This window comes from Nematostella vectensis, chromosome 9 (genome assembly GCF_932526225.1).
Source record: "Nematostella vectensis chromosome 9, jaNemVect1.1, whole genome shotgun sequence".
Classification (NCBI taxonomy): Eukaryota; Metazoa; Cnidaria; class Anthozoa; order Actiniaria; family Edwardsiidae; genus Nematostella; species Nematostella vectensis.
In genome coordinates, this window is record NC_064042.1 from 4,700,525 (window position 1) to 4,727,301 (window position 26,777).

Here is a 26,777-nt window from a genome sequence, read left to right on the forward strand (position 1 = left end):
TCGGTTAAATATGCTACCCTCGATAAACAAAGATTACAAAGTACATTACAAAGTACCCATACTTGGTGTCTTTTGGGGGTATAAATTTGCTTCTTAACTAATAGTGAGTGCCAAAATTCCTTAAAAAAACATTTGATGAGCACGCTTTGAACTTGCGAGCTTTCGTTATTTTTATTGGTTTCTGTTAAGTTACGAGATAAACACACGACACACCCCTTTACCAAAATCTTTAGATAACCCCTCCCCCCTTCAAAGGGCTTTAGAGATTAAGCGTTTATTGTTTTACGACGCACCTACCATCAGCCTATGATCGTGCAGAATAAAAAAGGCACTAGCCAACTTTAATGATATAGGAACTAGAGATTCAGATCGAGTATTGTGCGTTTGAGGGGTTTTAGAAATCTTTCCGCTTTGAAAACGCGACGAGTTTAATTCGTGTTAAACTGCATTTTGTTTGATCAGATAAAGTTACCTAAATAGGATGTATCAAAAGCTGCGTCTCTTGTTTGCGCATGAAGTTTTAGGTTCCCCGTGGGCCACGCTAGGATCAAACTTGGCACATATTAGGTTGATAATAAAGGGTAACTTGCAATGCAGAAGTCAGTGTTTTTTTAGTTTTCGTGTTGCCGTAAAAGTAAAATCAGCCTGTATTATATGAAAACTATGTTGATTAATTAATACAATATTGTAAACATTTTTATTTTAAAAAGAAGAATAAATCAAAGCAATACAAAATAAATATTTATGTTACATATAAGTAATTAAATAAATTTATTTATTTCATTTAATGTAACCAAATATTCATATGATAATTAATTAATACAAAGATGTAACTATTTCCATTTAAAAAAGAAAATAACTTGTTTTGTTACAAGCTCTTCCGTAAATTAAATCTTGTTTTAATACAATCGTGCAAGCAATGTCAGCTTGTTGGGTATAAAACGGCCAATGAAAAACGCAATAGAACACTTAAAACACATACCGTAAACGTTCTAATAAGCCCCTGGGACTTATCTTAAAATATTTTCCCGTTCTTGGCACTGTATTTTCCATAAAAAGGAAAGAGCAGGTTGTTCGCTTTTGAGAGTAAAAGACCCGGGGGATTGAGAGAGAAAGGGCATAATATACGTTACGAATGTATCATATAGTTTGGTACGTAAGCTATCGCCTAACAGTTTACAGACGATCGAGTCGGCGCACATGTGGTGGGGGTGGTTTGGTGCTATCATACACCCTCAATAGCCGGTGAAGAATTCAACATATCGACCTTTTCGCCTTGTGCTTTGTTTCATGCACCCGAAGCGATTACAGAATGTGTATCAACCACTCCATTGTTATTGTTTATCATTAAAAATACAACGGTTTATTTGCAAGAAATCTACGAAATATCAATCTACGAATGAAGTCTGATAAGTTATTAACAGTATTTGATTGAAAATATATTGGGTTACTCGCTTAAATTAGCCGATGGAAATGGATGCTTTGTGCGACTCGGAATTTAGCGGGAGGATAAAATGGCGGCGTGATTGGCCTTCTTTAATAGAAGCGAGTTTCACGCATCACGTAAATAATACATTCTTTGTACCTCCCACTTCGTCTACAAGGACGACCATGAGCCCTAATCCCACACCTTCTCTCAGTGTGCGGTTTATCTTTTCTTGCTGATTCAAATACTAATAGCCATCATTTTGTCATGACTATATAGGAGAAGGATCCCATGTAAAGGTTGTGGTTCAGAGAGACGCTCCGTGCGCGCAACGTTCATAAATGGCCCGATAAACTCATTTAATGCTGACACCCATTTGCGAAGTTCTCGTGGAATAGGTCACGCGAAAAGAGACCTGAACGCTTGAGCAAACTCGGAACACATCACGGCACGTTAGACTCCGCTTCTAAAACGCTTCTTAATTTGCACCAGAATCACCGTACTTCCATCTTAGTCACAAAAAGAAGAAGAGGGCAAATAAGTGAAGAAGCTCCCGATGGCTAGCTTGAAAGGCAGGTAAAATATATCTTATGTCTCTACCGTTTACTTTACTTCTTTATGTTCTGTGTTATTCGCGATTTAAGTAACTATGCAATATACGTTATATCGAAACTAAGGGTTGACTATACTATAATTATATATAATAACTATATATGCCTCATCATTTAAGGGTTACTTCTCACTGTTTTTAGAGTTTCATTTTGTTGAAAGGTTTAGTGGTTATTGTCTATGCGTTTCAGACGGGATTTGATGGTGGTGATAGAGCTTTTAGCGGCCCGATTATATAAGCCGATATAGCGAGGTGCCATTAAGACGGGCTTTTAACAAAGACCGCTCGCGGACATAATAACATTCCATTGGACAAAAACCAAGCTATAAATTATCGATGCCATTACCCTTAAAACTCATAAAACTGACAATAATAAGCCTTTAACACTTACACTCTCCGTACGACAAATGTATTTATAATGTACTAATGGATATTACCTTACCACGAAAACATTATCTAAAATCGCTACCAAAATTGCCAACAGTAGGCTTGGTATGCCTGTAGCGGACACAATTATCCGTTAGCACAATATTTGTTAGAATTGTGAGAACTCGAATCTTCTAGAGATTGTTTTGTCATTCGAAAACATTTCGTTGCAGGCTCGCTTATTTTAGAGTTACTGGCGATAATTGCACATGGCCTCGGGGTACCGCATAGCCGATCGTCTAAACATCCCAAGTATTTGCAGCTATTTGTGCCTTATTCTTTTTTATATGGGGAGGGGTGACTTGGTGTGTTGTTTTCACGTGTTTTCTGTCCGACTCTTGATGAGATTTTGTGCATAGTTCCATGGCTTGTGGAGAAGAAGCTGTGTTGATCGCGAGTCCCTGAGATGTTGATGCTATTCTTATCTAATCGTATCAGATAATTGCTAATGACGCCAAGATAAGGATCTACAAATTACCACCTCCATAATATCTTTGACGAGTAACGCGATGGTAATAGAAAACGACTGATCTAGGGGGGGGGGGGGTGTTTCATGCTTTGACGAGTGTAACGCGATGGTAATGAAGACGGCTGACCTAGGGGGGGGGGGGGGGGGGTGTTTCATGCTTTGACGAGTGTAACGCGATGGTAATGAAGACGACTGACCTAGGGGGAGGGGGGGGGGTGTTTCATGCTTTGACGAGTGTAACGCGATGGTAATGAAGACGACTGACCTAGGGGGAGGGCGAGGGGTGTGCTTTGACGAGTGACGCGCGATGGTAATGAAGACGACTGACCTAGGGGGAGGGCGAGGGGTGTGCTTTGACGAGTGACGCGCGATGGTAATGAAGACGGCTGACCTAGGGGGAGGGGGAGGGGTGTGCTTTGACGAGTGACGCGCGATGGTAATGAAGACGACTGACCTAGGGGGAGGGGGAGGGGTGTGCTTTGACGAGTGACGCGCGATGGTAATGGAGACGACTGACATGGGGGGAGGGGGAGGGGTGTGCTTTGACGAGTGACGCGCGATGGTAATGAAGACGACTGACATGGGGGGAGGGGGAGGGGTGTGCTTTGACGAGTGACGCGCGATGGTAATGAAGACGGCTGACCTAGGGGGAGAGGGAGGGGTGTGCTTTGACGGGTGACGCGCGATGGTAATGAAGACGACTGACCTAGGGGGAGGGGGAGGGGAAGGGTGTCCTATGCTTCGACAAGTGGCGCGCGATGATAGTAGAAGACTACTGATCTAGGGGGGAGGGGGAAGGGTGGCCTATGCCCCGACAAGTGACGTGCGATAAAAATGTAGATACCTGTCTTTCCTGCGTGAGTGTCTGGAGTCGCGCCTTACCCGAATAAACTGAACGAAATGCGCTTCCGATGACGATGGAAATGTACATTAGAAGGGAACTAAAATGAATAGATAGAGATAGATGACGTTTTTTTTATTGAGGGAAAGCACTTAATATCTTTAAAAATTTATTAAATAAAAAATTAAATGATCTCCTCCCCCGAATAAATATACCATGCCTGGGATAGGAACGGGGTTGCTTTTTTATACTCTTGCTCCCAGGAGCAAGAGTGAGCAAGCATTTTTGTCTCTGTTAGTGATGTCTCCATCATGTGCAGCACACTACGACCTAGGTCTACATGGCTGCCTTTTGCTTTTACGTACTTCTTTGTCCAGTCATGCACGTGCATATGCCATTTTTTGTGCACAGAACAACAAAAGTTAGCTACATTGAAATGCACGAAATCTAAGATATTTAGTAGACTTGAGAAAATACCGTGATTAAACCTCCCGTAAGCTACTCTTCTCGAATTTCTTAGGGTAATTTCAGATTCTAGACTTTTATTTTTCTTGGCACAGGCATCGGGTGGTCAACTCAAAAATAGATACCTTACATTACATTTTCGGTAATGTCAATATTCCATTCTCACCCTTGCTCTAATTTGCTCACCCCTGTTCTCCGTTGTTCAGTCAAGGCTAAATTCCTTGCTCACCCTTGCTCCCATTTGTTCCCCTCTGTTCTCCGTTTTACGGCCAAGTCCATATTTCTAGTTCATATTCCTCGTTCACTCTTACTCCCCATTGCTCAACCCTTTTGGATATCTTAATTTGTATTATTAATTACAAATATAACGTTTACTACGATATTCAATATTGAATATAAGGTAAAGGAAATCTAAAGGAATAAACTGCAGTATCTAGCACATGCTCAGCGTTTAAACCAGGGTACACCAAAAAAAAAAAAAAGCTTGCTCAGCCTTGCTCCTGGGGCAAGATTTAAAAAAAAAAAACGAAACTCCGTTCCTTTTCGAGGCAGCATCTGTATGATTCGGCCATCCAAGCGCGCCATGATATCTTATCACACTGAATCAACAAAGCATCAACAAATCATTAGTTTCCCTCGAAGAGTTCTCTGTCAGTAGCCATGTCATCATAACAAAACACCAAGCGTGAGAAAGCATCGATTACTTTCAGCTGATTTGGGAAGCTATTCCTAAATAGCAATATTTATTACAGAAAATGCATTTACTGGACCAAAGCACCCTTTGATGACTGAATTCTTGTTGATAGAACAGAAAACTCCTACTAATTTTTTTTTTTTTTTACAAAATACGCTTTAAAGACAATAACGTAACCAAGTCTTTATCTGGCGGCTTTTGCCGGGACCCAAACCTCTATAACAAGGTTTCGTTTCCAAGCGCATTGCGCCTGATGATATTCCCCACAGATCAGATGGAACGCGAGCTTCGGAGGGGCGAATTCGCGACAATTAACCGCGATATGTCCAGGCCTCTCGGGAAGCGCATTGTTGCTCTTGGCATGTGTTGAACCGAACATTAGACGATGCTTTGGAATTCGGATTTTCTCATAATCCTCTTAATGTATCATTAGTGGTGATGGACTCTTCGGTGTATTTAGTGTGATAAGTGTATTATTGTGGTTTAACCATGGATAATTCCATCGTTAGAGTGATTTAATGTTTCAGCGCAAAGCGAACGCCAGGGCTTCATGGACTTCATCGCTCCCGCCGAAAACAATAGAGCAGTGTAAACCAGACCGATCATTGCTGTAAAACACGCAGCATTGTTGAGCCCAAGCAATGTTGTGTTGTACGCAGAAATGATAATAACCAAGATGGCCGCGGTGTGACATTGTTGAACGATGCCGCAAAGTAGCTAGACGACACTTATTATGTCATTGGGTCAAACGGGAAGCAATGTTGGGCGATCAGCCGATGATGGCGTTGTTTTACGAGGCTTAAATGTTATTTCAGTATATTAGTACTACTAGATAGATGTCTTTGAACAATAAATTCCAGAAATACCAAGAGATGATTGTCTTTTTACTAATAAGTGAATGAAAAGGTTTTACGTGTAAATTTTAATATTTTTTTCACACAATGCATTTTCAGACAAAAGTGTAAAAGTTGCAAATATCAAAAATACACATTTTGTTTCTTTGCCCGAATAGGCATTCAATGAATATATATACGAAAATCTCCTCATTTTAGTAATATTCTGGCGTTACACTTAAAAAGAAATAACTTCTAGTATGCCAGAAAATTTCATTAAAAAAAATTGCAAAAAAAAAGAAAAAAGTCTCAGCATTATCTCAGAAAAGTATTAAAACATCTGTTTCTCTCCTAGTTATTTTGATCTAGACCCTGCAGAGATAAACCTTTATGAAATATCTTAGTGTAGATTATACACTGTGCTTTAAGCTGCAACGGAAGTTCTTAAAGAGAGCTGATCAGCTCGGTCGCTTTTACGCATGAATCGATGCATTTATGGCCAACGCGATTATTAACCCTGTATAAGATTGTGTTATAGTTCGTCGACACCCCACCTCGGTCTTTATACATTACACTTTGCATTGATGGCCAATTTGATTCAAAAATTTATATAAGATAGCATTCTAGTCCGTTGACATCCTGTCACTTGCCTTGAAGTGTCCAAGGCCGTTTCAAACTTGATTCTGTGGCGTTTATGTTTTTCCTTACGAGGGAACATTCTAATTGACCTAAATTACAATTGATTTCACGCATGAGCTGGAGCTCCATTATTTACAAACTTTCACGTGGCTTTCTTCAGTGTATTTTTTGGCTGTGTGCAACTTATGACATAGTTCTGGAGTTCATCGTCCTTTGTGCCATTTACAAAGCATTCCAATTTCCGTACCCATTTCCTGGTGTTGTCATGAAGTCGTTGCTTTGATCTCTGTTTTGTCAGATGTACTAAAGTTGTTATAAATACAAAAAAAACGCAATTATATAAATACAATAAAATATAAAAATCTAATTTCGCATCCTCTCTAGCAAAATTAGCGACACCAGGTTTTGAGAAGTGCCGTGAAAAAAAAAAGGTCAGAAACAACGGAAGATGATATTTTCGCGCCTAGCCCCCAACCTACTCCACCCTCCATGCAAACAAACTGCCTTTCGCGCCTAGCCCCAACCTACTCCACCCTCCATGCAAATGCAATGCCTTTCGCGCCTAGCCCCAACCTACTCCACCCTCCATGCAAATGCAATGCCTTTCGCGCCTAGCCCCAAACTTGCCCTAGCCCTTGCCCTAGCCCTCCTTGCAAGGTCCCCAACCTGTCCCAACCCTCTTTATTCAAAAACCTTTTTTGATCTTATCCCTCAACCTACTACACCCTGCTTGCAAATGAACTGCTTTCGCGCCAAGTCCCCAACCTACCCCACCCTGCTTGCAAATGAACTGCTTTCGCGCCAAGTCCCCAACCTACCCCACCCTGCTTGCAAATGAACTGCTTTCGCGCCAAGTCCCCAACCTACCCCACCCTGCTTGCAAATGAACTGCCAGCGGGGCACAGCTAGAACCAGACACTGACTATGCGACAAATGTTTGTCTTGCAGCTCTGGGTGTTATTTTTTGCAGCAATAATGATCTAGAGTAATGTTCCTCCTGTGGAGTGTATTATGATGGGGTGTTGACGTCACCATACGAAAGTATAAGAACCCTGTTATCTCGCGATCGGCGCGATGAATTTGGACTCAGAGTTATCTTTATAGAGGAGGGGTTAGTCCCGCTTGTAGTGCAAACACAAGAAGGCAAAGTAGACCCTGGGAATTTGAACAGCTGGAGTAGAGATCTGCCATAATCGAAGCGCTTGTTGTTCTCATTTCTCTTACCCATGTGGGACAGTACTCTTTAAAACGGGAGCTGCACAGAAATCCTCTAAATACTGAAGGTAATGCGCGCATTAACTCATTGCCGATGGCGTTGGCTGTATACGTTAGCGCTATGATGTGTAGACATGACTTCGGTTTGATTATATCCATGAGGGACGTTCTCCGGCGTCAGATACACTTCTCTATTTGTTCCCCTTAGAACCTTAGAACTCACCAATGTTAAAGGAAATATCCGGCTGTTTCAATGCCTACATTAAGAAAGTAGTTGTACAATCGACCGAAACCTGAACTTGGCACAGCCCCGATAAGTAGCTTGTAGCGATAAGGGCTACCTCAAGTTTATAAGTTATTAGCATTTTTGTATTTCATTCAAGTTATTATTTCGCGCGCAGCAATACCAAAAGAAAGTGCTGGCATAAAACTTGTTCCATTTAAATATTCAATACTACATTTCGTTCTGCGCTTTTATAAAGTCCTGCTCTTGCTCTTTTATACGCTGAATTTGAATGCCACCCGAAATACAAATTTACTCATTTGAGTAACTTAAAGATTGTTAAATTAAGACGCCGGTAGATTGATTGCAAAATCTCCCGTGTTTTACTATACATTTTACCGCCTTTGATTCATGGAGTTGTAATGTTTTGTGGGCGCTTTGTTTCGTTACTGTTAACGCATATTTTAACGGTTTGCACACACACCAGATGCAGTATTATTAAGATAGCAGAACATGTCCTATGATTGAATTGTTTGATTTAATCTCGCGAAAATCAAGCTGGATTAATAGTCTTCTGAGGACTCTTTGAAGTAAATGACGAGATTTTGGTGGCATAGTCAACCACCCTAATCGTGATATTGCCCCAAGAAAATCGCGCAAATCCCTGTAATATAACCGTGAAATAGTCAAAATGATCACGACATGACCGCGACATAACCGCGAGATAATCATTAAAACCACAAAATAAACGTGACTTAACCGCAAAGCTACCGTGACATAGTAGCAAAATAACCAGAACAAAACCGTAAAATAACCAGGAGATGGCCGTGAAATAACCGCAAGAAAACCGTGACAGCAAGGTAGAGACAAAACACTACCACACCCTCAAGTGTTCATAAAATCAAATTAAATAAATTTTTCGCGAAATGTGATTGAAATGCCTTCGTAAAATACCACAATAGAGAAGATGGAAGGATATTGTAAAGCAAATATTTGCTTTACATTTGCCATCGATAAACTCGATCATAAAGAAATTGTTTGAAAGGCAAAGGTTTTCTCTAGAAACTGCAGTGGTGTGACATGTGGAGGTTACATCAAGTCCGTCAGATGGTTTTCTCGTCATTGGTGGATCTCCTTTTGCCGTATTTAAATATCAATTAGTCTGTGTAATGTATAGTCTTATTGTGAAAAGCGTAATTTATTTGGGCAAAGCGCTTATTTGGGCGAGGCGCTTATTTGTGTGAGGCGCTTATTTGGGTGAGGCGCTTATTTGGGTGAGGCGCTTATTTGGCCGAGGCGCTTATTTGGGTAAGGCGCTTATTTGGCCGAGGCGCTTATTCGAGCAGTTTCAGTATTAGTTTCTTTGACTGACTCCGTCTGCTGCAGGTTCATCGGAAAGTGTGGAGCTGTATCACGAGGGACCAAACAGTGACACGTACCATAACGGTACATTTCATGTCGTGCCAAGCGACGTTGAATTACTTGACGCCATGAATCAGGTAAACAAAGCCAGCTATCGCGAGTAACCAGAGTTTGCTGGAGGAGGAGGGGAGGGACTCTCATTAGTTGTAGTGGTGTTTTTAGTCCTGTGCAGTGATTGTCTCGACGTTTCGGCAATGCTGCCTTCATCAGGATTTGAAATCCTCTCATTCTCTCTCTCAAACTCTCGTTAGTTGATTTGTCTGCTCAAAAACAAACTTTACAATAAAAAATATTCTCAAAACGCTGTATAATAATGATCTTTTTGTTCTCGTTTGCTCAGACCGACAGGTACTAATTGATTCTCTTGGGTCATAAAACAATGGCAAAATTATCCACTCCCTAAGACGCACACAGTCCGTAAGGGATATTATATCTGTTTTTTTAGAATCACGACTTTCCCGCCGGCACGACCAAGTACATCCTGAAGGAGGAGCGAAGACGGCGGTGCAGCCATAGCACTCTACTCACCCTCGTTATCATGCTGTCCATGCTTTCTGTTGTCATGACAGCCTTGTTCATATGGAAAGTCACGTGCGATAGCAGGCAAGCAAGCTCATGGGCCACACATGAACAAGTAAGCTTAGTAGAATTAGGGGGGGTGAGGGGGAGGGACGGGCGTTACGAGGCAAGCTCATGGGCCACACATGAACAAGTAAGCTTAGTAGAATTAAGGGGGGATAAGGGGGAGGGACGGGCGTTACGAGGCAAGCTCATGGGCCACACATGAACAAGTAAGCTTAGTAGAATTAGGGGGGGATAAGGGGGGAGGGACGGGCGTTACAGGGCAAGCTCATGGGCCACACATGAACAAGTAAGCTTAGTAGAATTAAGGGGGGATAAGGGGGAGGGACGGGCATTACGAGGCAAGCTCATGGGCCACACATGATCAAGTAAGCTTAGTAGAATTAGGGGGGGATAAGGGGGGAGGGACGGGCGTTACAGGGCAAGCTCATGGGCCACACATGAACAAGTAAGCTTAGTAGAATTAGGGGGGGGGGGGGGGGGGTGAGGGGGAGGGACGGGCGTTACGAGGCAAGCTCATAGTCCACACATGAACAAGTAAGCTTAGTAGAATTAGGGGGGATAAGGGGGAGGGACGGGCGTTACGAGGCAAGCTCATGGGCCACACATGAACAAGTAAGCTTAGTAGAATTAAGGGGGGGTGAGGGGGAGGGACGGGCGTTACGAGGCAAGCTCATGGGCCACACATGAACAAGTAAGCTTAGTAGAATTAGGGGGGGGGATAAGGGGGGAGGGACGGGCGTTACGAGGCAAGCTCATGGGCCACACATGAACAAGTAAGCTTAGTAGAATTAGGGGGGGTGTGAGGGGGAGGGACGGGCGTTAAAGGGGCTAGCTCAAGGGCCACACATGAACAAGTAAGCTTGGTAGAATTAGGGGGGATAAGGGGGAGGGACGGGCGTTACGAGGCAAGCTCATGGGCCACACATGAACAAGTAAGCTTAGTAGAATTAGGGGGGGTGAGGGTGAGGGACGGGCGTTACAGGGCAAGCTCATGGGCCACACATGAACAAGTAAGCTTAGTAGAATTAGGGGGGGTAAGGGGGAGGGACGGGCGTTACGAGGCAAGCTCAAGGGCCACACATGAACAAGTAAGCTTAGTAGAATTAAGGGGGGTGATGGGGAGGGACGGGCGTTACAGGGCAAGCTCATGGGCCACACATGAACAAGTAAGCTTAGTAGAATTAGGGGGGGTGAGGGGGAGGGACGGGCGTTACGAGGCAAGCTCATGGGCCACACATGAACAAGTAAGCTTAGTAGAATTAGGGGGGATAAGGGGGAGGGACAGGCGTTACGAGGCAAGCTTATGGGCCACACATGAACAAGTAAGCTTAGTAGAATTAGGGGGGGATAAGGGGGAGGGACGGGCGTTACGAGGCAAGCTCATGGGCCACACATGAACAAGTAAGCTTGGTAGAATTAGGGGGGGATAAGGGGGAGGGACGGGCGTTACGAGGCAAGCTCATGGGCCACACATGAACAAGTAAGCTTAGTAGAATTAGGGGGGTGAGGGGGAGGGACGGGCGTTACAGAGGCAAGCTCATGGGCCACACATGAACAAGTAAGCTTAGTAGAATTATGGGGGGGATAAGGGGGGAGGGACGGGCGTTACGAGGCAAGCACTAGAACAAGGGCCGCTCCGGAACAAGTAATATTAACAAAGATTAAAGTGGGGGAGAGTGGCGGTGTTATTATTCATATGGAAGGTCGCGTGCGATGGCATAAAAGGCGCTACGATAGCAGACCACATCTGTGGGAAAAATCGTTATCAGAATCAGGAAAGAGATGACCGGCGTTTTTTGTAAGGGGAGGGTAATGGGCGTTCAAAAGGGGCACACTTCAGGGTCACGCTTGAAAATCATAAGGCGTAGGCTGTGTTATTTGTATCTATGGTATCAGTTTGTGTTATTTGTATGGTATTGTGCTATAGTAGATGGACGTGCTCAGGGGAAGGGAGGCTCTTGTTTTCCATGGGCATGCCTGCTCGGCTCTTTATCTTTGTAAGACTTTCAGCCCACAAATCGCCACAGGAAACCTTTTATCCAACATACAATTTCTCTAATAAAGATCCGGCTAACGGGTCTTTTACGAGTTTCGCGAAAATAAACACGAAAGACTCCTCCTCCAAAAGGCCCCGCGAGGGCGTATTGCGCAGTTTGCAACTGAGGTTGCTGTGCGCCAATAATGGAATCAGGTGTTTTTATTCCACTTGAGAGCTGTTAATGTTTAGAGTGTGCTACCCGGTGTGTCCCAGTTGCTACCCGGTGTGTCCCAGTAGACCGCGTGACGGCTCCCCTGCGCGGTACGGATATGAAAAAGGAAACAGAGAAGGTGGTATTAAAAAAGGTAACCCGCCTGAAACCAAACGTGCCCTTGAAGTAGAAAGCCGTTGAGAATGAAGAGAGGCAAGCACAAGAATTTACCGATTTTCGTTTATTACTTTTTTCCCGATTTTGACTCCTTACATTTTTTTCCGATGTTCACTTCTTAGATTTTTTTTCACGATTTTCACTTCTCCAATTTTTGTCCACTATTTTACTTTTAACGATTTTTACCAATTTTAACTTTCAACGATTTTTCCCAATTTTGACTTTTAACGATTTTTTTCCAGATTTTTACCTTTTACGTTAGTCGCGTTGAGTGCATGTAGAACAGGGCATGAGTTTTACAAGGTGCTATCCCGATTTCATTCTCTGTAGGTGGGAATTAATAATAAGTGAAATGGACAGTGCTTTAATGAGAGTGCGAAAATTGCTTAATTGCGCAATTTATTCGGCTTTAACTCGAATTGACAATTTTAACTTAATAGGTTATTAATTTAGAAATCGAATTTAAACAATTCAATTTAACAACCAGTCCATTAAAACATTGTTAAACGTTCATGACGAGTACCGGCTTGATCACTGCCCAAACTTAGCCTCCAGCTAACCAAATTTGATTTCTTCCCCGCTCATATAGCTTTTATTTTCATATTAAATATGCCTATTTCTCGCTGACGAATATTTGCAAAGAATTTGGAAGTACATTGAAGCAGTAAAATAATATGGCGTTATGCTGTGATACATGTGATTCACCTTCTGTTGCCCGTTTTCTTATTATTTCTTATTCCCATATCCGTTCGGTTTAATTAAGCATCGGTTCATTAACATAACAGACATCAATTAACACATATACCGAGTTTAGAGGAACATATTTTTTTACAGATTAATTTGAGCGTGGGCCATGCCAGTTGGTTGTCTCTCAAAATATATACTGTGAACAATATATCAAACCAAACATCGTTATACGAATAACCATTCGATTGGATCAATGAAAAGAGGGATTTTAAATTAATCAGACTCCTTCTTTGTACTTTTCACCCGGTCAAGACTTGGTCCTCGCGTCTGGTTTGATCATACGTGGCAACAATTTAACAGTTAGCACTGTGCAGATGATTTAAGAGAAAAAGGGATAACTCTGCCAAGTTCAAGGTTGTAATCGTATTGCATTTAAAAATAGATGGCTTTGTTAAGATGAATTAGAGCTTTTCCTGCTTGCTGTCGCACCGATATTTACAGGGGAAAAGACATGAGCTTGACAGTATCTAGTGAGACTTTATCCACCCAATCCTCTGAGAACCAAACCAATATGTCAGACTCCTGCATAATATTTGCTCATGTCTTCTTGAAGAAAGAAGAATCATTGCACAAGTACCAAATATTTGCCAGCAACTATCCGGAGTTAACTTCGTTCCTTCTGATTCTTAATCTTGTTCTCCCGCTACTGTCTATTGGCGGTAATGCGCTGGTTATTTTGGCCATCGCGCTAGTCCGTGAACTTCGAGTTCCTGCCAACCTTCTTCTTGTTAGCCTCGCCGCGAATGATGCGCTGACTGGTCTTGTTATCCAGCCCTCTCACGCGGTCAGCCTATACCGCGCCCTATTGCAGCCTTATGGTAAACTATGTCGAACAGATGGCAAGATTTTCATAGACATTTGCGCTATGTTCTCCCTGACTTCGGGTCTCACTTCACTTTGCCTCATCACTGTTGATAGATACATCTCAATCACGCGGCCGCTCCGATACTTTGCTATCGTTACCAAGAGAAGGACGTATGCTGCCATTAAGACCTCTATTGCTGGTTGTGGTACCCTTGCTCTGTTATGTGTATTTTTGCCCCCATATGTCCCAAGTATCATGATTGTATGGTGGGTCTACATTCTCGGTATCTGTACTACCATGGTCGCCTTGCATATGCGTCTTTATATCATATCTTCCAAACACAGTGCTGCTATCGTCGCAGAAGAAAAGCGCCTGAATCCTTTGATTAACACCAAGTCCGAGCGCAAAGCTCTCAAAACGTTACTTTTCGTGGCAATGACCTTAGCTCTCAGCTTCGCACCAATAACCCTATTCAACCTCTATTTACTAAACGCAGCAAATGGTGAAGCCGAGCATCTCGAGATTATCTTGATGCCTTTCTTGGTGACGCTTTTACTAGCGGCACCCAGTCTACATCCGTTTATATACTTTATACGCAGTGTACGGATAAGGAAAGTGATTAGAAGAGTGATCATGAGACATTATCGAAACCGAACATCATAACAATCCAAGAAACACTCTGGTCCCTTACTGAGTACTCCAAGGGACACTCTAGCCCCTTACTGGGTTCTTCATACAAGGGACACCCTGATCCCTTACTAGGCACTCTATGGGACACTTTGGTCCCTTACTGGGTACCCCAAAGAACACTCTGGTCCTTTACTGGGTACCTCAAGGAACACTCTGGTCCCTTACTGGGTACCTCAAAGGACACTCTGGTCCTTTACTGGGTACCTAAAGGAACACCCTGGTCCTTTACTGCGTACGCCATGGAAAACTCTGGTCCCTTACCGGGTACCTCAAGGAACACTCTAGTCCTTTACTGGGTACCTCGAGGAACACTCTGGTACTTTACTGGGTACCTCAAGGAACACTCTGGTCCTGTACTGGGTACCTCAAGGAACACTCTGGTCCTTTACTGGGTACCTCAAGGGACACTCTGGTCCTTTACTGGGTACCTCAAGGAACACTCTGGTCCTTTACTGGGTACCTCAAGGAACACTCTGGTCCTTTACTGAGTACCTCAAGGAACACTCTGGTCCTTTACTGGGTACCCCATGAAAAACTCTGGTCCCTTACTGGGTATCTCGAGGAACACTCTGGTACTTTACTGGGTACGCCATGGAACACTCTGGTCCCTTACCGGGTACCTCAAGGAACACTCTGGTCCTTTACTGGGTACCTCGAGGAACACTCTGGTATTTTACTGGGTACCTCAAGGAACACTCTGGTCCTTTACTGGGTACCTCAAGGAACACTCTGGTCCTTTACTGGGTACCTCAAGGGACACTCTGGTCCTTTACTGAGTACCTCAAGGAACACTCTGGTCCTTTACTGGGTACCTCAAGGAACACTCTGGTCCTTTACTGAGTACCTCAAGGAACACTCTGGTCCTTTACTGGGTACCCCATGGAAAACTCTGGTCCCTTACTGGGTACCTCGAGGAACACTCTGGTACTTTACTGGGTACCTCAAGGAACACTCGGGTCCTGTACTGGGTACCTCAAGGAACACTCTGGTCCTTTACTGGGTACCTCAAGGGACACTCTGGTCCTTTACTGGGTACCTCAAGGAACACTCTGGTCCTTTACTGGGTACCTCAAGGAACACTCTGGTCCTTTACTGAGTACCTCAAGTAACACTCTGGTCCTTTACTGGGTACCCCATGGAAAACTCTGGTCCCTTACCGGGTACCTCAAGGAACACTCTGGTCCTTTACTGGGTACCTCGAGGAACACTCCGGTATTTTACTGGGTACCTCAAGGAACACTCTGGTCCTTTACTGGGTACCTCAAGGAACACTCTGGTCCTTTACTGGGTACCTCAAGGAACACTCTGGTCCTTTACTGGGTACCTCAAGAAACACTCTGGTCCTTTACAGATTACTTCAGGGCAATGTTTTTGTCAAAAATTTGTTATTTACTTGAAAATATTCACCTATTTTAGGCATTTTATAACAAGAAAAATAAACGTTTTTCATTGTGACAGTGCTTAAAATATTTTTGGTAGTGATATTATTGTTAACTATCGACTTGTACCTGAATTAAATCTACCATATGTTTTTGGTCTTATGTCTCTAGATCCGTCGGTCCTCGAGTATAGATTTTGGATGCACGTTCAAGCCCAGGCCCCTGAAACTCTACACGCTGCCACACACCATCCAGGAGTCTTTGCGGTCGTTACAGGATCTGATTTCCCAGGAGATTCGTCAAGGCAAAGCAGTAAGTTACGTGATAACAGTGACGCTTCATATCGCTTCATAAAATTCTTTGCAATCACAACAGTTGAATTAAAAGCGAATCTAAAACTATGTACAAGGACACTATTTCCATAATATCAACTAACCACACCTCTGTTATTGTTTACATTGAAAATATAACGGCCTATTCGCAAGAGAACTCCAAAAATTACCACTCACGGAGTCTGCTACTTTATTGAGGACAAATGATTCAAAATTATTCAATAACTCGCTTAATTAGCCGATGAAAATGGCTGCTTTGTGTAACTCGGTATTATGCGGGTCGTAAAACGGTGGCGTGATTAGCTTATTTAACTTTTTCTTGTACTTCCAAGTACTTTCGAAGCACAGTTCTCTCTTCAGATATGAACGACTTTTATATGCTTCTTTCTCACATTCTTTCTTTTCTATCTCAGACAGCCGTCAGCGCTAGCTTGGTATACCGGGACGAGGTGGTCTGGAGCGGAGGTTTCGGGGTGATGGACAAGTCTGCAAATCCCCCCGTCCCTCCCACCCCTGACACCATCTTTCCTTGTGCAAGCGTATCCAAGGTCATTACGGTGAGCGCTAACACTTCCATTTTCACACGTCTCAAACGCGAACATACCCTTTCTATCGAATCCGTTTCATCGCGACGCCAAATTTTCAAAACATCGATTTGTTTTTGTCTCTTGCGATTTTCTGTTCCGCCAGCCATATTATTCTAAGCCAATCAGATTCTTGCCATCTCTCGCCTAGTGCAGTTGCCTGGCTTTCTGTCGCGACACTGTCTGGGTTTCGTCCAGAGGATAGCCAGGGAAGTGCACACTGCGAGACTTTGATTAGCTTAGAATAGTTTTACTGACGCAACAGAAAACCAAAACAAATCGTGTTTTGAAAACGCGGGTCGCGATACATCGGATTCGACAGTAAGCCTGGATCAAACGGAGATGAGAGCTGATGAGAGCCGATGAGATTTCAGAGTGGTCAAACAACCAGCCCGTGCTACTCTCTTGTACACAAGCGCTGTGCTGCTCACGTGTCCTTTCAAAGGAAAAACGCGTTCCCTTTTCATCATGAACATACAAATTTGGAATTTGAAATAATTATTTGACCTTATGATTAAAAAACTGAATCGGGAATTACACGTTAAATTCTACTTTTTATGAAAACTGCTGACTGAAATACCCTCATCAACTCTATCCTTCGCGCGATCAAACGGCGCCAACACTGATCAACTCTCATGTCGAATTTGAACATATTCAAAGCGAATGAAAGTCGGTGAGAGTCGATGAGTTTGAGTGCAGTCAAACGGACATGAAAGTTGGAACTCTCACCGACTCTTATCTCCGTTTGATCGAGGCTTTATTTATGGACCCTGTTTTCACGTTCCCCTCAGTACCCCTCGGCTTCCAGTTTTACCACTTTCCGTCGCATTTGACTAGTACCTGTTCTTACCTCCTGATAATAAGCCCCGTACTAGGGCTCTACGAAATATCCCATTCATATTTACTGTCATTTATTATACATTAACGTGCAAGTATTTCCTTGACCCTTTGTTGTTTTCTGATCAGCATGCACAACTTATCAGCCATTTCTGCCTCTGGTCTATACTTTCCCTACCCACTATTACATACCCTACACACTGTCCCCTTCTTACACCTTCTCCTTCACCCCAGATGCCCCTTTTATACCCCCCACCCCTTCGCCCTAGGTGCCATGGTATCAATACCCGCTTTTAACCAAAATCTTTTTCACAAAGCTTCTACACTGACACCTGGTCAATACCCATCTAACCAGTATCTCATACACGCTCATTAGATTTGTCAGACTCATAAATCATATTCTAACAACAGTTTCACGGTTAGGAAAGAAAATGAAAATATGCGACTGCTAGTGTTAGGAGATAGCTCAAACTCTGCTAATTAATGAACTAAGGCTGACAAAAAGGACAATGTATATCCAAATATTCACTGTAAATCACCTAATAAGTCCGGGGCTTATTTCCTTTTTGTATAGAAGAGAGAAGGGCTTATTTAAAAATCTGTAGCGTTTTTGATACTGGCCTTTACAGAAGTCTCAGATGCTATTGCTAGTAAAGCTTTACGGTAATTCGCGTTAGTACCCGGTTTCTTCGGATCTTTGATGGCCTTCTGTTTGTCCTTCAGGCTGTGATGCTCTTCAAGCTTTATCAAGATAAAGGCTTATCCTGGCTGGACACGCCCATTAGCCACTTCGAGCATGGCTTTACAGTACGCAATCCCTTCGCTAATACGACCATCACCCTGGCGTAAGTACATATGAGAATGACTTTACAGTACGCAGTCCCTTCGGTAATACGACCATCACTCTGGCGTAAGTACATATGAGCGTGACTTTACAGTACGCAATCCCTTCGGTAATACGACCATTACCCTAGCGTAAGTACATATGAGAGTGACTTTTCAGTACGCAGTCCCGTCCATTACGATTTCCGTAGTACTCGTATTACGTGACAGTCACATGTAACGCTTACCCTAGTACTCGTATTACGTGACAGTCACATGTAACGGTAACACTATTGGTCGTATTACGTGACAGTCATATGTAACGGTAACACTATTATACGTGACAGTCACATGTAACGGTAACACTATTACTCGTATTACGTGACAGTCATATGTAACGGTAACACTATTAGTCGTATTACGTGACAATCACATGTTACGGTAACACTATTAGTCGTATTACGTGACAGTCACAAGTAACGGTAACACTAGTATTCGTATTACGTGACAGTTACGTGTAACGATTACCCTAGTACTCGTATTACGTGACGGTCATATGTAACGGTAACACTGTTAGTCGTATTACGTGATAGTCACGTGTAACGGTAACACTAGTACTCTTATTACGTGACAGTCACGTGTAACGGTAACACTAGTACTCACATTACGTGACAGTCTCGTGTAACGGTAACACTAGTACTCGTATTACGTGACAGTCTCGTGTAACGGTAACACTAGTACTCACATTACGTGACAGTCACGTGTAACGGTAACACTAGTACTCGTATTACGTGACAGTCACGTGTACCGGTAACACTAGTACTCGTATTACGTGACAGTCACGTGTAACGGTAACACTAGCTTTACCATAATATTTCCATACATACTGGGTACCAATGGCTCCGCTGCTGGTCACTAATCGTGTTGTCGTTTTGCTCAGGGATCTCGCTACCCAGCGTTCCGGTCTCCCACGAGAGGCACCATGTTACCCACCAGCCCCCGCGAACCTCTGCCCATACGACCATCGTACCATGCTACGGCGAATCCGCAACCTCAATCTACAGAGGAAGCCTGGGACCGAACCACAGTACAGGTAAGTCACGGTGACTACGTATGCACGTGCGCGTGTTCTGCAATCGTAGCGTTGAATCGTTCGAGTAAAGGTAAGAAGGCTGACTTCAGTCGCTGTTTTGACTTACTGTTCAGCATTCAAACCATACTGTACAAAAGATGACAGACTTGTTTGATAATGAGAGAGTCATGAAGAAAATTATAGCCGTAAGTTTGGTCTAGTTTTCTTAGCATTCGCCAAAATGTGACAGTTTGCTGGTAAAATGCCGCCATTTCAAAACAAAAAGGGCTGGTTTAACCGCGCGGTACTGAAACTTGTCTTGCGTGTTTCAGCTCTGCTAGTCGCGGTAGTACAGAGACTGTGATCAGAGGAAAAAAACAATTGTGTCAAGAATATGAATTGTCCTCTGACAAACCACAATCACTAAGACTTGTCTTAAATGTTAATGATTCGTAGTCAGTGGAGTTTACTAGACCCTGGCCCCCACCCTGCATTTTTCTCTAGATAAGACCCTGGACTGCTTCAATTTCTCGTGTAAATCGTTTGGAATAAACATCCCTCACATATCTCCGCTGTTAAGGGCTTCGCTTGTCTCGCTTGTCAATACATTTGATAGCCCTTGCTAGATCCATTTGTTGTGTTGTACTAGCTTCCTCTGCAAGCGTATCTAAACGTAAGAAAACTGGGAAAGAATTAAAATAGCATCGCGGGATTTCTGTGGTTAACAAGGCAGTCATGGTAACAGGACCCCCGAGGCTAGTGTTATAGCAAGATGAGACATGATGGATAGTCTGATTTGTTGCAGTAATCTCGGCTGGGCGTTGATTGGTCAGACGCTCGCGCAGGCGTATGGCGGAGGTAACTTCTCTAGTTGGGTGGCAAAGAACGTGTTTCAGCCCCTCGATATGGCTGACTCAGCATTCACGATAAACCAGAGGTACACCTAACTGTGGTTGTTTACGAGTAACCTTTCTTGCTGTTTACACATTATTTAATTTTAAGTAAGTAAATAAGTAAATGCTCATTTTTTCGCACACGTTTTGCTAGATGAATTATAGGTTCTACTTTTATTTGTTTTACTCTTATTTCTTATCCTTTCCCCTAATTTAACCATCTCTTTCTTGCTACTTATATCCTTTTTTTTTAGATAAAATATCTTATCTTCAATAGTCTCACCGAACTACTACTGAATTTCCTTAACCTATACTGCAGTACAGTTTTGCGTGATGTAATTTACCAAGCAGTGTATGCTTATCTGAAGCAATTGATTGTTTGAAGCCAGAAGCATAAGATACCAGTTGGATACACGAGTCTTGACGAGTTCAGTCAGGTGCAGGATTGGGGATGGTTAGCCCCTGCAGGAGGTCTTTTCTCATCCGTGCGCGATTTAGCTAAGGTAAGCTGTACAATAAACACGCGTAAACACGCACGAATATCTAATCAAGCCAGTTAGGTACAGGAAAGGAACTGGTTTTACCCATGCAGGAAGTATTATCTTATCCGTACGCGAATTAACTAAGGTTGAGGTTTTTGTTCTACAAACGAGCGAGCAATCTTGCACGCGCACCAGGCGTTAGTCGTCAAGGCCCGATTAGGCAGAGAAAAGAGGCTGTTTTGCTCGCAGAGGCTCTTTTTGGTACTTTTTGTTCGTAATACGTGACAGTCATATGTAACGGTAACACTATTATACGTGACAGTCACATGTAACGGTAACACTATTAGTCGTATTACGTGACAGTCATATGTAACGGTAACACTATTAGTCGTATTACGTTTAGTGTTATGCTCTTTTACTGGGAGCACCAGCTTAAACCTATAGTTAATTCAGGTTTTTCTTTACAACACCTTCAATTATTTCTATTTCAGATGGAAATAGCATTGATGTCGAATACCATGTTTTCTAGATGGGTTACACAAGAGTTCTTTAAACCAGGTGAGTGTCATCCTAGGTAAGGGTGAGCTCAGGTGATGGTCATCTCAGGTGGTGGTCATCTCAGGTGATGGTCAGCTCAGGTGATGGTCATCTCAGGTGTGGTCATCACAGGTGATGGTCATCTCAGGTGATAGTCATCTCAGGTGATGGTCAGCTCAGGTGATGGTCATCTCAGGTGATGGTCAGCTCAGGTGATGGTCAGCTCAGGTGATGGTCAGCTCAGGTGATGATCATCTCAAGTGATAGTTATCTCAGGTGTTTGTCATCTCAGGTGATGGTCATCTCAGGTGATGGTCAGCTCAGGTGATGGTCATCTCAGGTGATGGTCATCTCAGGTGATGGTCAGCTCAGGTGATGGTCATCTCAGGTGTGGTCATCACAGATGATGGTCATCTCAGGTGATAGTCATCTCAGGTGAGGGTCAGCTCAGGTGATGGTCATCTCAGGTGATGGTCATCTCAGGTGATGGCTATCTCAGGTGTGGTCATCACAGGTGATGGTCAGCTCAGGTGATGGTCATCTCAGGTGGTGGTCAGCTCAGGTGATGGTCATCTCAGGTGATGGTCATCTCAGGTGGTGGTCATCTCAGGTGATGGTCATCTCAGGTGGTGGTCATCTCAGGTGATGGTCAGCTCAGGAGATGGTCATCTCAGGAGATGGTCATCTCAGGAGATGGTCATCTCAGGTGATGGTCATCTCAGGTGATAGTCATCTCAGGTGATGGTCAGCTCAGGTGATGGTCATCTCAGGTGATGGTCATCTCAGGTGGTGGTCAGCTCAGGTGATGGTCATCTCAGGTGATGGTCATCTCAAGTGTTGGTCATCTCAGGTGATGGTCATCTCAGGTGGTGGTCATCTCAGGTGATGGTCAGCTCAGGTGATGGTCATCTCAGGTGTAGTCATCACAGGTGATGGTCATCTCAGGTGATAGTCATCTCAGGTGATGGTCAGCTCAGGTGATGGTCATCTCAGGTGATGGTCAGCTCAGGTGATGGTCAGCTCAGGTGATGGTCAGCTCAGGTGATGATCATCTCAAGTGATAGTTATCTCAGGTGTTTGTCATCTCAGGTGATGGTCATCTCAGGTGATGGTCAGCTCAGGTGATGGTCATCTCAGGTGATGGTCATCTCAGGTGATGGTCAGCTCAGGTGATGGTCATCTCAGGTGTGGTCATCACAGGTGATGGTCATCTCAGGTGATAGTCATCTCAGGTGATGGTCAGCTCAGGTGATGGTCATCTCAGGTGATGGTCAGCTCAGGTGATGGTCAGCTCAGGTGATGGTCAGCTCAGGTGATGATCATCTCAAGTGATAGTTATCTCAGGTGTTTGTCATCTCAGGTGATGGTCATCTCAGGTGATGGTCAGCTCAGGTGATGGTCATCTCAGGTGATGGTCATCTCAGGTGATGGTCAGCTCAGGTGATGGTCATCTCAGGTGTGGTCATCACAGATGATGGTCATCTCAGGTGATAGTCATCTCAGGTGAGGGTCAGCTCAGGTGATGGTCATCTCAGGTGATGGTCAGCTCAGGTGATGGTCAGCTCAGGTGATGGTCATCTCAGGTGATGGTCATCTCAGGTGATGGTCATCACAGGTGATGGTCAGCCAAAGTGATGGTTATCTTAGGTGATGGTCAGCTCAAGTGAAGTTGACCGAATGCCTAATGGGCTCTCTACTTTTAATCGCGATAGAGACTAAAGCCGGCATTTCACTAGGGAAGGAGACGGAAAATGAGAGCTTAAGCGCGTGTGAAAGTCAGCCCTAAGAAAACCGAAGCGGAAAAGGAAGAAAACGAACCGTTCCGTCCTTCTCCACTTGCGTCTCCTTTCGCGCTGATTCCCACGCGCGAAGTATGCTTAGTACCTCTCCGCTTCCTTCTATTGTGTAAAAGGCCTGTTTCAGACATTGATTTTGTGTTTGCTTAAAGCATACGTTCTGAAGAATGGAAAGGACATGATCGGCACCCCATGGGAGATGACGATGTACAATGGACTGATGATACACGAGAAGACAGGTTATGTGTACGGCTACAACTCATACCTAGCGATGGTCCCAGAGCTAAAGCTAGGTGAGCATAAGACGAGCTTTACCGTGGCGACGGTAATCATGGTAATCATCATCATCATCAGAATCATCATCATCTATCATCGTCGACATTATCATCATCTTTTCCATCGTCATCATCATCTTTTTTAACATCCTTACCATCATCTTTATAGTAATAATAATCAAATATCGTTCACAAAATCTGCCTCAGTATCATCATCATTATCACCATCGTCATCATATTCGTTGAACATTCTCATCACCGTCACCAAACTCGCCATCATCATCACTATCAACATCATCTACTACCCTAGTGATATCCTCGTTAAGTCAGCATCAATTTTACCATCTTCCACAGATTCGTATGTTACAGCATCATGAATGCTATCTAGATATTTTGAGTCTAAACTAGCGCACGCATCTCTCGTCTACAGCCTTCAACTTGATGTGTACTAACTGTAACAAAAAGCTGGACATTAATCGGAAATTCGAATCGATTGTCTCTACGTTCTACGACACCCTGGTCAACGCATCTACTCAGGTAGGATCATGTGTTCCTTGCGTCGTGTTGTGGTAGTTACGATCCCGATCATGTGTTGTGTTGGAAGTTACGATCGTGTGTTCCATAGGTCGTGTTGGAAGTTACGATCATGTGTTTCATGGTCGTTTTGTGGTGGTTGCGATCATGTGTTCCATAGGTCCTATTGTGGTGGTCGCGATCATTTGTTCCATAGGTCGTATTGTGGTGGTTACGACCATGTATTGCATAGGTCGTTTTGTGGTGGTTACGATCATGTGTTCCATAGGTCGCCGTGTGGTGGTCGCGATCATGTGTTCTTCCATAGGTCGTATTATGGTGCTCGCGGTCATGTGTTTCATAGGTGGATGTGGTGGTTACGATCATGTGTTCCATAGGTCGTTTTGTGGTGGTTACGTTCATGTTTTCTATTGTCCACATTATGTGTGGTCACGATTCCCTACAAGCAAACGCACCAATTATTTTTTATTATTCTCAGGATTTCATAGTTCCGCCAGAAACTAGACCATATCTTGGTCTCTACAAGGCAGACAGCAGCCTTCCTATCATCAGGCGAATGGACGTAACAATAAACAGGGAGGATAAACAACCCAAACTTGCAATCGCCGTCAACCACGCCAATCTTTTTTTCCTCAACTACACTCGCCCATTGCACTTCAAGGTCCGGCTAAACACAGGGCTGAGCTGCAAGGAGATGTTTACTTTGGGTGTGGATAATGACCCCGTCGTGTTCGACCCACCCTCCGCGGATGATGGCTTGTCTGACGGTTTCACCATGTACAATGCCCACCCAAGTGGATACTCGTATTTTACGCGGGTGAGGTGAGAGGTGTTTGACATCACGAACTGGTGGCGCGTGGTGGTGTCGCAATCATACGTTCAAACGTACGTTAGATGCCGCGATTATGCCTTCCATCGGCCGTGTGTTGATGGCCGTGTGTTGGTCATGATCATGTGTTCCATTGGCTATGTGGTGATGGTCGCGATCATGTGTTCCATTTACCTTGTGTTGGCCGCGATAATGTGTTCCATTTGCCTTGGGTGTTGGCCGCGATCATGTGTTCAATTTATCTTGGATGTTGGTCGCGATCATCCGACCAACCATTCATAGTGATGCCATCTTTCACGTAAATTTCCATTTGTCAGCGGTAAATCTTTTATAACCGACAGAGTAACTCACCCGGCTCAACTCTTAAATCACGAGCTCCTGTGGAAGACCGCCCTGATTTCTCATGAGACATACGTGGTCATAACACTCCATTAATGAGCTGAACTGTGATTACAAAATTAATATTTTCGGAGAATAGTATTAAGCTAAGGGTATATTTAAATAGGAATAGAAAGAAACGGGTTGGACAAAAGCTGACTTCTTAACCTGTGTTTTATTAACACTTTTTGTTTATTTGATACCCATGAAACACTGCGGGTTAAGAGGCATGGATTTTCAGAGTGAAATAAGGTATAGACAGTTTCTACTGCGTTTATTTGGATTGTGGTGTTTTTTTCCGCGAGAATGTCCTTTTTATTACTATGATTTTTTTTCTGTTTGTGGCTGTCGTGCTTACACAAGTGCTTTGTCATAGTGATCCTCAACAATTGATATGGAACAATAAATCATCTTGTTGGTTTATTTTTCTAACGCACTTGGGCAGGAATGGAATCTATAAAATCTACTAGCACGCAATGCCAGAGACTAGATATTATCATGTTTAAACCAAGTTCTTACATGAAACATGTAAAAGCTGTTAGATGGTCACGCAGTAACGCCATACAGTGTGAAGATGGCAGCGTTGCGTGACACATCTTAGGGAAGGCTGTACCAGGCACGCAATTTGATACTTAATGGTAATTTACTAGACGAACCCATTGGAGTCTTTGTACACCCCAGCAGTTCCGTGGGGTCTATTCATACCCCCCCCCCCCCCCCCCCCCCCCCCCGCACACGCACATGCTTAGTCCTACTTGCACCTCCACATTATAATCCGTGCTAAAGGGATGAGCAGGGCTTTCTACTTGAGAGAATAACTTTTGAAAAGGATATAAACGACGCATAAAAGATTGTACTTCTTATACTGATTTTGGTATCGAGTCTCACAAGTAGTTCAGCAGAACTCGATGACAGATGGGAGTTAATGACTAGAAAATCACCTCATAACACGAAGAATGCTTCGTTCCTTTTTCGTTTCTACGACACCTTTTATAACACTTTTAAAAACCAGTATTGCTCAAGTGTTATTCTGTCAATACGGTAACCCCTCCCCCAAATACTCTACAGTACTAAAACTAGGGAACAGAGAGCACGAGAGACTGTTACCAAGACAACGGATATAATGAGTGACTGTTGTCTAGACAACAGATAGAGTTAGAGACTGTTACCAAGACAACAGAATGAGCGATTGTTAAGACCGCAAAAAATAATAAAATGTCAATAAAACCTGCAGTGCTTTCTACTAGTTATTGACAATATTTGAATAAAAGCGATCCCTGAACTTTATGCCGCGATGAACTTTGTACATAACAGCCAAACCTTTTGTCGATAACAAGATATTTAACCTTAAATGAACCGTGAAATATTTTTTTATAATGCGTATGAAATTAAGCAGAGGTTGTGGCATTCTAGCCCTGACCTTAGAAAGTTAAAACCACGAGCACAACAGAACGTAAACAGGCCTCTCAATAAACTCAACACACCAATGTTAATGATATTTGTACTCAAATAGTCGTGTTCGTGAACCAGAAGAATAAATACAATAACCCAAAAGCTGGTATTAGACTCTG

General features: G+C 43.4%; 2 protein-coding genes across 4 annotated transcripts; both read left to right on the top strand.

Annotated features, from left to right (window-relative positions):
* The first annotated feature begins 1,619 nt into the window (after positions 1-1,619).
* On the top strand, positions 1,620-26,439 carry LOC5510965 (putative beta-lactamase-like 1). 3 transcript variants are annotated; one of them, XM_032380216.2, is made up of 13 exons: positions 1,620-1,998; positions 9,228-9,340; positions 9,709-9,897; positions 16,007-16,147; positions 16,581-16,724; positions 18,312-18,433; positions 19,351-19,503; positions 20,288-20,419; positions 20,761-20,878; positions 21,349-21,415; positions 23,343-23,483; positions 23,896-24,002; positions 24,478-26,439. In XM_032380216.2, exons 1-13 carry the CDS (start codon positions 1,983-1,985, stop codon positions 24,823-24,825), a joined length of 1,791 nt encoding a protein of 596 aa, XP_032236107.2. In that variant the 5' UTR covers positions 1,620-1,982; the 3' UTR covers positions 24,826-26,439. The 3 variants fall into 3 exon arrangements, with proteins under 3 accessions (XP_032236107.2, XP_032236109.2, XP_032236108.2); XM_032380218.2 differs by having other exon boundaries at positions 1,622-2,002; XM_032380217.2 differs by lacking the exon at positions 1,620-1,998 and adding an exon at positions 7,371-7,686.
* Positions 11,446-16,005, top strand: LOC116617504 (alpha-2B adrenergic receptor). Its single transcript, XM_032380220.2, has one exon. It carries the CDS (start codon positions 13,413-13,415, stop codon positions 14,427-14,429), a length of 1,017 nt encoding a protein of 338 aa, XP_032236111.2. The 5' UTR covers positions 11,446-13,412; the 3' UTR covers positions 14,430-16,005.
* Positions 26,440-26,777: the final 338 nt, after the last annotated feature.